Below are 12500 nucleotides of genomic sequence, written 5' to 3' on the forward strand. Positions count from 1 at the left end.
AAAGGAGAAACGAGTGCTGGTTATAGGTGAAAGAGGAGGAGTAAAAAAAAGGAAACAAACCACAGACAAGTTTTGGCTATAGATCAGGAAGGACAAGCAAGAAGGAACACAAAAGATAAACAAAATCCTAGTTGTAGATATAGCGTTGAAGAAGGAGCGCAAAGGAACACTAAAGAAGATACAAGTGCTAGCAATATGTTAATTTGTGTTATGAACTCGTTTAGGCAGTTTGTGGATCTGAATTTTTTTTAGAAAACTTCATGAAACACACACACACACACACACACACACACACACACACACACACACACACACACACACACACACACACACACACACACACACACACACACACACACACACACACACACACACACACACACACACACACACACACACACACACACATATTTCCTTGTTTACGTCATGGCAAACACTGACCCTTATACAGGCAGGGTGGTCGCGCCTCTCGCCTCGCTCGTGTTTTGTTATCAGTGATTAGCATTACGAGTGTCCCTTGGGCCCTTAAAGACCCGAACTTCTTTGTTATAGGTGTGTGTGTGTGTGTGTGTGTGTGTGTGTGTGTGTGTGTGTGGTTAATCACGAGTAAAAACATTCACCCACTTCCATGAACACACACACACACACACACACCTTGTTGTCCCGGGGTGTGATGTGTGCCTGGTCTCAGGCCTTTCCGAAGATCGGAAATATTGAGCTGTAAGCTCGCTCCGTAGGGTAACGTCTGGCTGTCTCGTCAGAGACTGCAGCAGATCAAACAGTGAAACACACACACACACACACACACACACACACATAGCATAGTGGATAAGGTGGTGAGTGTGGGATCGGGCAGACGTCCACGTGTAGGTTCGAATCCCACCACGAATCGCCTTGATACTTTGCCATTTGTCGAGTGGTTTAAAGTTACCTACATGTCACCATGATACCCAGATTCTAGGTGGTTACACCAAAGATGCACATGGGTGGTGATATGGGCCCTAATATGGGTACCACTATAAATAAAATTGCTTGTTTCACTAATGGGAGGAAGCTGAACAGCGCTTCTAATACTCTTCAAGTTACCTACAGGCGCTAAAGGCCAGAACATAAACACACACACACACACACACACACACACACACACACACACACACACAGACACAGACAGACAGACAGACACACAGACACACAGACAGACAGACAGACAGACACACACACACACACACACACACACACACACACACACACACACACACACACACACACACAGACACACAGACACACACAGACAGACAGACAGACACACAGATAGACACACAGACAGACAGACACGCACACACACACACACACACACACACACACACACACACGTCCCGGTAGGTCAGTGGTTAGAGCGCTGGCTTCACAAGCCAGATGACCGGGGTTCGATTCCCCGGCCGGGTGGAGATACTTGGGTGTGTCTTCTTTCACGTGTAGCCTCTGTTCACCTAGCAGTGATTAGGTACGAGATGTAAATCGAGTTGTGACCTTGTTGTCCCGGTGTGTGGTGTGTGCCTGGTCTCAGGCCTATCCGAAGATCGGAAACAATGAGCTCTGAGCTCGTTCCGTAGGGTAACGTCTGGCTGTCTCGTCAGAGACTGCAGCAGATCAAACAGTGAAACACACACACACACACACACACACACACACACAGACAGACAGACAGACACACACACACACACACACACACACACACACACACACACACACACACACACACACACACACACACACACACACACTGCCTTGACACCTGAGCTTCACAAAATAGGCCTGTCGCCAAGCACGTCAATGGCTCAGTGTCATTTGTGTGCGCGTCGTGAAGGAGCCACGTGAGACCCTCCGAAGAGACACACGTGGCAAGGCAGAGGCGATGAATTAAAAGGCTGCATGAGAATGTGAGGCAGAGGCGCTGACACATGCATGCACATTTCACATCTCCGGCTGGAACAACACACACACACACACACACACACACACACACACACACACACACACACACACCTATAAAGATAATTTAGGAGGTTAAGTTAGGTTAAGTTAGGTTAAGTTAGGTTAGGTAAGGTTAGGGTCTCACTTGACAAACCACACATTTATCTATGCAATACTTAGGAGTTAGGGCGGTCATCTTGCCTCTACTCTTTCTCTCATGTCTCCCCCCCCCTCCCGCGGCGCCCAGGACAACTGCTTCCCCCAGGTAACTCCACCACCACCACCACCACCACCTCCGCCACCCCAGCCAGCTCCAGTAGATCGATAGTATTTAATGTAGAGTCAAACTAGAGCCTCAAGAACATACTGAAACACGTACTGTGGCTTACCTCAACACACCTGCCCTTAGATTAGATATAGATGATTTTTTTTCATTTCATTATTTTTTAATTTTTGTCACTCACTAGTTGTAAGAATAGTTGAATTATATTGCCAGCGGGTAAGTTGCCATTTGATCTTTATTCCTCCCACGCAGTGCTCACCTCTTGTGTGTTTTTTTACTATGGAGTACTGCCATGCACGGTAACGGCCTCAGGTTTACGTTGGAAAGGTGCGCAGTTCACTCGCTCCCTTGAATGACGATGCAGACACCAACTTTTACAGAGTGTGTTTGTACTGAGTATAGAACTTAGAGACTATTCTGCAATGTATACTTTACACTGAGTATCTAATAGTTTTCTAAATAGCACATGTACAAATAGTATTTCGATAGATTTCTACTTTTATTACTAGCACTGTATAGTCTGTATCTACTCACAACTAGCACACCACCCCCTGCCATACTCACAGTTAATGTATACAGAAGAGACTAACTTTTCTCCAGTGTATGCACGAGTATGATTAGTTTTTTTTTTTCGCGGGATCTGAATTACTATCATTAACACTGTATAGATGATATTTATTATTAACGGTATACCGGACAACCCACACTCCTAGATAGAGGAAGAAAAGGTCCGGTAAAAGCGCTACTCCCAAAAGAAGAACTAAATGAGAACAGTGCATTGAGAACAATACTGAATGCAATATAGGGTGAAACTTTTCATGTTCTAAGGTATTTTGACGGTAACGACTGCGAATACTCAAGAGACACGCCTTTCAGTGACATCCCAACAACCTTCACTCTTCCCGGGAGAGGTCACGCGCCTCGGTAACTGTGCCCTGCTCTGAAACTTACTCTGAGTGTCATTAGTCTCTGGTAAAGGAAACTCACGGATCCTTGATAAAAAAAATATATAAATAAAAAAAGGGAAATCGTTAGTCTCTCATAAACAAAATTCACGAATAAACAAGACACGCGTCTCTCATGCATAAACAAATCATCTTTAACCCCTTCAGTACCAGGACATACTTTCATAACTGTTCTACTTACTATTTGGTGAGTCTATACAGCTTCACAAACTTGCGTGGGGTATTAAACTAGTGAAGGCTCTGTCCATTAATCATCTGACCTCCATAAATCTCGCTCAACTTGGAAGCTTGAGGTGATGATGAGCCAAATATCCCTGTGTTGATGGGCGTGGGCGTGGTGAGTGGCGGTGAAGGGCGGCTGTCCCTAAACAACAACTTCCACCGCGCATTGCAATAAACTTTCATTCGGAGGTGAAATGTGGCACGTCCCTTTACGGGTTAGTCAGTCAGTGCGACGTGTGCCTCACCTCCTCGCCGCCTCCCTGCTTGGCATGCGCGGCGGTGCTGGTGACGTCATGCTGGTTATTGCGACTTATTTCTTGTTAGCAGATGACGTGCATGGTGCTACTGTTCTTGCCTTTCCTTCTTCTTCCGGTTTAACTATCGTGGTATAATTCTCTCTCTCTCTCTCTCTCTCTCTCTCTCTCTCTCTCTCTCTGTTTGACGTTCCTGTTTTTTTCTTTTTTTTTTTTTGCTTTTTTCTCTCGTTCAAGATATTTTTTTTTATTTTACGTTCACTATCACTTTTTTTTTCTCTCTCTCGGTTTAACGTTCTTGTTCTTTTCGCTTTATTTTTGTAGTCGGAGCATTTTTCTTTCTTCTCTCAGTTTAATGTGTTCGGTTTACTCTTTTCCTCGGGGTTATGTCGTCGGTAAATATTTCTCTCTTTTTTTCCCAGTTTGACCTTCATAGTATTATTTTCTTCCCATTCCCTTTTTGATATTCCGGTCATTATTTTCTTTCCTCTCCTCATCGGTCACAACACTCCAGGCGTCAACACAAAGACAGTACAGCGTTGAAGGGAAAGCGAGACGTAACGCTAAAACAAAGACTGAAATTTGCCTTAAAACAAACACACACACACACGCACACACACACACGTCTCCTCCACGCCTCATGTTCCCCAGGTAACATAGCCTCCTTTCCCAGGGAGCGACGCGGCCGGCGGAACTTACCAGGGGTGCCTCCCGTCAGTCCCTCAGCGGCCCGCAAACTTCCAGGGGCGGGTCTCCCACTGAGGAGTCTTCCCGCCTTACTATGGGAGAGACGCCAATCCCCGGTGGGTCCCCAAGTCAGCAGCGGCGGGACTCCCAGGGTAAGTAACGTAAAGTAATAGAAAGTCTTTTGGCAAACTCTCTCGGAGCTACTCGGGGACTGGCATATAAGTGGGCATTTTTGTTTAATCGTTTTTGTTGTCCTTGGCCATATTTCTTCTCTTATATAAAAAAAAGGTCGCTCGAGACAGAGACAAAGACAGAGACAGAGACAGAGACAGAGACACACACACACACACACACACACACACACACACACACACAGTTTCTTTGCACACCATGTCTCTCAATATTTCTTCGTCCCGGCGTAGTGAAAGCTATTTGAGGTTATTAAGGGTGTTTTCATGTTTCTAGTGATTGTTGAATGAGGAATCTGGGTTAATAGGGAAGCAACCACCCAGGAGAACCCGCTTAATCATCTCTATCGCCTCTTAAAAAATGCTCCTAACGACAGAACTAAGTGTTAAAGAAAACGAGGTCCAAGGAGAGACCGAGATGGAAATTACACACATCCACATTCACTTGCTTTCCAAATGGTAATGCGAGTTTTAATCATTCATCAGCTGACGTGTTGACGTGACCAGAAGTCATTTCCTTGAGCAAGAATTTCTTGGGCTATGCCTTGCACGAACATAGTGTATAACAGGAAATACTCCCTGCCTTAAGTCACCCCTGCCTCAAGTCACCCATGCCTCACGTCTTCTCTGCCTTAAGTCATCCCTGTCTCACTTCTTTTCTGGCTTAAGTCACCCCTGCCTCACGTCTCTCCTGTTTTAAGACACCCCTGCCTCACGTCTCTCCTGTCTTAAGTCACCCCTGCCTCACGTCTCTCCTGTCTTAAGTCACCCCTGCTTCACGTCTTCTCTGCCTTAAGTCACCCCTGCTCACGTCTTCTCTGCCTTAAATAACCCCTGCCTCACGTCTCGCCAGCCTTAAGTCTTCCCTTCTTCACGTCTTCTCTGCCTTAAATAACCCCTGCCTCACGTCTTCCCTGCCTTAAGTCACCCCTGCTTCACGTCTTCTCTGCCTTAAGTCACTCCTGCCTTAATTATCCCCTGCCTGAAGTCACCCCTCCCTCACGTCTTCTCTGCCTTAAGTCACCCCTGCCTCACGTCTTCTCTGCCTTAAGTCACCCCTGCCTCACGTCTTCTCTGTCTTAAGTCACCCCTGCCTCAAGTCACCCCTGCCTCACGTCTTCTCTGCCTTAAGTCACCCCTGCCTCACGTCTTCTCTGCCTTAAGTCACCCCTGCCTCAAGTCACCCCTGCCTCACGTCTTCTCTGCCTCACGTCTTCTCTGCCTTAAGTCACCCCTGCCTCACGTCTTCTCTGCCTTAAGTCACCCCTGCCTCAAGTCACCCCTGCCTCAAGTCACCCCTGCCTTACGTCTTCTCTGCCTTAAGTCACCCCTGCCTCACGTCTTCTCTGCCTTAAGTCACCCCTGCCTCAAGTCACCCCTGCCTCACGTCTTCTCTGCCTTAAGTCACCCCTGCCTCAAGTCACCCCTGCCTCACGTCTTCTCTGCCTTAAGTCATCCCTGTCTCACGTCTTCTCTGCCTTAAATAACCCCTGCCTCACGTCTTCTCTGCCTTAAGTCACCCCTGCCTCAAGTCACCCCTGCCTCACGTCTTCTCTGCCTTAAGTCACCCCTATCTCACTTCTTCTCTGCCTTAAGTCACCCCTGCCTCAAGTCACCCCTGCCTCACGTCTTCTCTGCCTTAAGTCACCCCTGTCTCACTTCTTCTCTGCCTTAAGTCACCCCTGCCTCACGTCTCTCCTGTCTTAAGTCACCCCTGCCTCACGTCTCTCCTGTCTTAAGTCACCCCTGCCTCACGTCTCGCCTGCCTTAAGTCTTCCCTGCCTCACGTCTTCCTTGCCTTAAGTCACCCCTGCTTCACGTCTTCCCTGCCTTACGTCACCCCTGCTTCACGTCTTCCCTGCCTTAAGTCACCCCTGCTTCACGTCTTCCCTGCCTTAAGTCACCCCTGCCTCACGTCTCGCCTGCCTTAAGTCTTCCCTGCCTCACGTCTTCCTTGCCTTAAGTCACCCCTGCTTCACGTCTTCCCTGCCTTAAGTCACCCCTGCTTCACGTCTTCCCTGCCTTAAGTCACCCCTGCTTCACGTCTTCTCTGCCTTAAGTCACTCCTGCCTTAATTATCCCCTGCCTGAAGTCACCCCTCCCTCACGTCTTCTCTGCCTTAAGTCACCCCTGCCTCACGTCTTCTCTGCCTTAAGTCTCCCATGACTCACGTTTTCTCTGCCTTAAGTCACCCCGGCCTCACGTCTTCTCTGCCTTAAGTCACCCCCGCCTCACGTCTTCTCTGCCTTAAGTCACCCCTGCCTCAAGTCACCCCTGCCTCACGTCTTCTCTGCCTTAAGTCACCCCTGCCTCAAGTCACGCCTGCCTCACGTCTTCTCTGCCTTAAGTCACCCCTGCCTCAAGTCACCCCTGCCTCACGTCTTCTCTGTCTTAAGTCACCCCTGCCTCACTTCTTCCCTGCCTCACTTCATCCCTGCCTTACGTCTCCCCTTCCTAACGTATCTCGTGGCTCATGTCTTCCCTGCCTGACGTTTCCTCTCCCTAAAGTTTTGCATTCATTTGTCCTATCGTTTGTTCGTTGTGTTTTCCTTGCTGGTCTTTTCATTGTCTTGTTAAAAATATTGTCTTCGCTTTTTTTTCATTTATTTCTCTTGTTTACGTCTTTACTCATACCCCATCTCTCTCACTGATCTTAGTGTTCATCTCCTTCCCTCGCCTCATCTTATTTCAGTCTTCATCGTTCATCTTATCTTGTATACGAGTATCAACAAGACACTTCACACTTTGCTTTTGTCCTCCTATCCCTCCCCCAGCCAGTAACAGCCTCCTCTCTCACTGATACAGCCACATTTGTCCTTCCCAGTCCTTCCCAGCAAGTAACAGCCTCCTCTCTCCTCGATACATACACATTTTCCATTCCCAGCCCTCCTTCCAGCCAGTAACAGCCTCCTCTCTCCCTAATATACCCACATTAGTCCTCCTTAGTTTTATAGTTTTACCCCCAACCATTTACAGTCCTCTCTTTCCTCGATACAGCCACATTTGTCCTCCCCAGTCTTCCTCCAACCAGTAACAGCTTCTCTCTCTCTTCCGCAGCATCCCAGTCAAGCAGCATGAGTGGCTTCAGCAGTGCCAGCGGGACGAGACGGCAGGTGGACGACAGCAGCCAGTCCTCCCAGCAGTCCGGGCAGCAGCAGCAGAAGGGATCACTGTTCGGCCGCCAAACCTCCGTAACTGCGTCGACGGAAGGTAGCGGTGTCACAGGCACAGGCCCAGTCACAGGCACAGGCGGGCCCGACGACACCGAGGACACGATGAAGAACCTGCGCAAGACCTTCGCTGGCATCTTCGGTGATATGTAAAGCGCCGAAGACTGGAGAGATTCGCGGCCGGCAGCTACTTAAATACATACATACATACATACAAACGAGTCTGGCTAGCGGTGCGCGTGCCTGCCAGCCTCCCGCAATAAAACCCACTCATAGTCTCGGGTCAATGAAAATGTGCAAGCAACGAGTGCCCAAATCTCCTCTTCCTCTTCAGTAATCATGAGAAGCTTATGCTAAGAAAAAAAAATACTAAAAACGCGACAAAAAAAAAAAGATGAAATTATTTTTCATTCTACTCGTCTGTTAAAATCTGCCTTATAAAAGAACAAGAGCTCTAAACGAAAGCTTCACTACACAGACGCCCCTCAAGGCTGACACCTACAGACACACAGACACACACACGTACACATTCTGTCTCCCCATCAGTATTGGTGACTGGGTTGGCTGTCACCTTCCTCACCACCTGTCGAACTACCCACACCTCTCCTCCTCTCCCAGGCTTCCTCCCTTGACCTCTCGCAGTCTCCCAGTCCACTCCGTCATCCCAGCCTTATGAAACAATCACATAGAGGTCATTGTTACTGTTGCCTCCCTCACTAGTCACGAGCGGCAGCCCAGCCCTCGTGTGTTTTATATCGAGGTGCATTCAGTTCCATAGACGAAACAGACAAAGCGAAGTGTGATATTTTTATGCTACTTTTTTCCATGATAACCTTTTTGCGTGATCACGAGGCACTTTTTCTATTACTCTTTTTTTATATACACACACACCTGCCCCGCCAAGTGAATGTGTTTATATATATACATGTTGTCTTTCGCGAGTGTTGCAATCAGAGGACCGTTTTTTTCTATAAGGTATCTAAGCACTGAGAGGGAAAACGAAAACATGGCCAATTCAGGGGATACTAAAGAATAGCGACTTTTTCTCTTTTTTTTTCTTCTTTTTTTTTTTGCGATATGAAAGGAGAGAAGGTGAAGTGAGTTAGGGACAGGAAGTGAGGATGGAGGACGGGGGTGAAGAATAAAAAACACGTCGATGAACTATAAATACTTAGTTAGGCCAAAGCTTCTTAGCCTCAGCAGTAAGCAGTAGTGGTGCAGGCTTCTCCAGGGGTCCGCGATACGAAGGGGAAAAAAGGGCAATGATTTACGAAGATGGAAGGGGAAAATTACGGTAGAATTTGCAGCCTTTATTTTTTTGTCCGTCTCTGCCGTCACTGGGGTGTAAACGAGTCTCTCCAACGAGGTTTTCACGAGTCCAACGTGTTCATTTCCAGTCCTGGGTTGCGCTGGATCCCTCGCTACTACTTCGGCAGACAATCAGCTCTTAGGATCTGGGGTCACGTGATTTCAAGCGCCAATCAGTGTACGAGTTGCCTCGGCTTTTGTTGCCCTTCCTCCTTCCAGACATGTACTAGTGCGTAGTGACTTCATTAGCGGAGTAAGTCAATTAAAAACGAGGACTAGCAAAGAAGCAATAAATATCACTATTTTAGAATCATCTAATTACCTTTTTGGGGGTTTAGGTCACGTGACTTCAAGGACCAATGGATGCATAATAACTATAGGTGTCAAAATGGCAAAACAAAACAGAACACACGAGGGGGGTTCAAAACATACCACAAGCAATATGGAAAAAAAGATGAAAAGTATATATATAACAGCTGATCTGAACCAGCTGCTGCCGAAGGAAAGACGAGGAGGACTGACGTAACGGCGTGGTGTGTGGCGAGGGACTAACAACCCAAACACTAAAGTCAACCAACCAAACCAAACAAACCCCCGAAAAAATGTTGTTAGCAATATCGCTCTGTGTTGTTTACTCTCTTGTGGGTGGACTTCTCTGGCTGTTTGTGCTGTGCGTGAGTCTTGATGTGTTCGTTCGTCTTTTATTGACCTAAAACTCGTGGTTGTCTTAAAAAAATACCGTAATACACTTTCTGACGTGTTTTGATGGTACAGACGGAGGCGGCGCGCAGACGACCCTCTCGTTGAGCACTCCGCCCCTTCCTTCCTTCCTTCCTCCCGTGACAGGTCATTAGAGGTGAAGGTTGCCAGCGATTCACTATGAAGTTCGCTATTCTTTTCCACTAATTGTCTCTTCGGGGTTCCGCCACAACTCGTGCTAGTGTTCGAAGCTTCATAAATACAAGTTCTCGTCGGTTAAATCTTCGAAGTTTTAAGTCACAGCATAACACATCGAACCCCGCTGGTCTTTATCGTCTACAGCTTTTCCAACTTCCGGCAAAGAGGAAAGAGAATTAGATAAAAATTAAGTGAGGATGAAAAAGCGAGAAGTAGAGGAGGAAGAATATATACACACAGATGAATCAAATGAGATGTAGTGTAGAAGGAAAGACAACACACAGTGGATGATGAAAAGAGGAAAAAATAATAAAACGTTGTATTATAAGAAAGAGAAGAAATTAGATGGAGATGAGCATAGGTAAATTAAATGAAGAATAGAGTGAATGGAAGATATATGGAGGAATCACATACTTCAGAACTTGCGACAAAAATATAGAGAGAAAAAGAATGAGTTAGAAGAGACTATAAAGAAAGGAAGGGACATGGCATGGGGACTAAAGAAGAAATGAAGTTAATGGTCAGGATAATGAAGAGCTATGCATGACACAGACAGATGTGAAGAGATGTAGCAAGGAAAACAGATAAAAGGCCGAAGATAAAGAAAAAGAAAAAGAAATTACATTACTCTATAATCTAAAAAAAACAAATAAACAATAAAAATAATATTTAGAGAAAACGAAAAACAGGAAAAACAAAACATAAGAAGTAGAGACAATAGACAAAACGGTGAAAACAGAGAAAAGTAAGAAAAAGAAGAAAAATAAATAAATAAATAGATAAATAGATTCATAATGAGCAAACTAATAAATAAAAACAAGAAAAATGAAAATAAAAAGAATAAGAACGCGAAGGAAAAAGACGAAGAAAATAAAGGAGAGCAATGAGCGGGAAGGAAGCGGGAAGGGAGCGGGAAGGGAGCAGGATGAAAGAAGGGAGGGGCCAGGGGTGGACGTAGTAGCATGAGAGGGGAGTGTCTGCGCGCTGGCGTCGTCACTGTTATTACTGTTGCCCTCGTCAGGAGCAACAGATGCCTTGGTCCTATATCACTAATTCCCTGTATATGTTCAGCATGTGTAATCACTTTTAAAACGATAGAAACTCCATTACGTATATTTAAAAAGCGAGAAAAAATGAAGACTAAACAAAAGAAAGGAGTAAAAAATCTATATATACATAAATATACATATACATAACTCTAGTTGCTACCGAGTCTGTCTGTTAACTCACTTTTCTTTCCGTTGTTGTTTGTAAGTAAGTCAAGTAAAGAGTAAAGTAAGTCAGTCAATAAGTAAGTAAGTAAGTAAAATGCGTTCTGTTGATAGATTTGTATGATGTGTTCTCCTGGCTTCTGCGGAGTTAGGCAAGCTTCAGTTACGGCTTCTTTGTACTCTCTCTCTCTCTCTCTCTCTCTCTCTCTCTCTCTCTCTCCATCGTCCACAAGTCTTCCTCTCTCATAGCTAGTTAGCCGACGTAGAAATTGACGGAGAAATTAATGTTAATCTATACGGTTCACTTTCCTATGCTGTTTCGAACCTCTCATTCAGTCGTTCGGGGACAAACTCGAGGCTTCAGACAGCTCCTGGGGCCCTACTCTCTCTCTCTCTCTCTCTCTCTCTGGGCCCTGAAGGATGCTGAAAGGACTCCGCAAGGGCCGGGAGCGACGCCAAAGGATTTCAGGAGTAGGAGTCCCTGAATCCTACGGCAATAGCTCGGTGTGTGTGTGTGTGTGTGTGTGTGTGTGTGTGTGTGTGCGCGCGTGTGTGTGTGTGTGTGTGTGTGTGTGTGTGTGTGTGTGTGTGTGTGTGTGTGTGTGTGTGACTTCAATTATCATATCCGTGTAAGGCCTTTCCTCCGTTTTGTTTTGTTCCTTTGTTCGTTCGTACGATTCTAGTCCATATACAGAAGAGAACAGCTGATTGGCACTGCCATAGATACGTAGGTCATTTCTGTGTCCGGGATAACGCAGGGAGCGAGGTACACTTCTAATGCACGGCGCCACGAGGCAGAGAGTGCGTGGGCAGCAGCGGGGCGGTGTTCCGCAGACTCCCACCAGGGCTCGCGGTGGTCTGAGGCGTGTGGCGGACCTGACCTGACCTAATTTATCCTAACCTAATATCCCCTCTGACTTCACCCAACCTAACCAAACTTACCAGAAAATCACCGCCAAATCCGATCTAACCTAACCTAACCTTCCTTATATCTACTTCACCTCAACACGCCTCACATAACATGACCTACCCTAACCCAACACAGTTTAACCTCACCTCACCACCGCGTCATCTAACCTAACCTTGCCTTGCCTCACCTTCCCTAACCCAACTCAACGGAACGCGATCTAACCAAACCTATCTTTGAACAGGTTATATTATTAGATTATTATTACTCTGTCTCTGTCTCTGTCTCTGTCTCTGTCTCTGTCTCTCTCTCTCTCTCTCTCTCTCTCTCTCTCTCTCTCTCTCTCTCTCTCTCTCCCAGGTCAGGTCAGGCAGCGAGAAGTAAGGTCATGTCAGCTGCCACCTCGTTCCGAACACGTCTTGTTTCTTTGTTGT

The 12500-nt window shown here is 46.4% G+C and overlaps 2 protein-coding genes across 2 annotated transcripts in view; one reads left to right on the forward strand and one right to left on the reverse strand.

Annotated features, from left to right (window-relative positions):
- LOC123503323 (extensin-like) overlaps positions 1-3617 on the reverse strand; it is a 139046-nt gene extending 135429 nt beyond the window's left edge. Inside the window, exon 1 of the mRNA XM_045253009.1 lies at positions 3404-3617. The gene's annotated coding sequence lies outside the window, so the exon portion shown is untranslated. The remainder of the gene's footprint in view (positions 1-3403) is intronic.
- The window catches only part of LOC123503144 (synapsin-like), a 61241-nt gene that overhangs the window by 45283 nt on the left and 3458 nt on the right, over positions 1-12500 (forward strand). The window contains exons 16-18 of the mRNA XM_045252649.1: positions 2222-2239; positions 4372-4537; positions 7631-12500. The exon at positions 7631-12500 is cut by the window's right edge and continues 3458 nt beyond it. Coding sequence (XP_045108584.1) covers positions 2222-2239; positions 4372-4537; positions 7631-7896 — 450 coding nt within the window. The 3' untranslated portion in view covers positions 7897-12500. The remainder of the gene's footprint in view (positions 1-2221; positions 2240-4371; positions 4538-7630) is intronic.

The sequence above is a fragment of the Portunus trituberculatus genome, chromosome 13, assembly GCF_017591435.1.
Source record: "Portunus trituberculatus isolate SZX2019 chromosome 13, ASM1759143v1, whole genome shotgun sequence".
Taxonomy (NCBI): Eukaryota; Metazoa; Arthropoda; class Malacostraca; order Decapoda; family Portunidae; genus Portunus; species Portunus trituberculatus.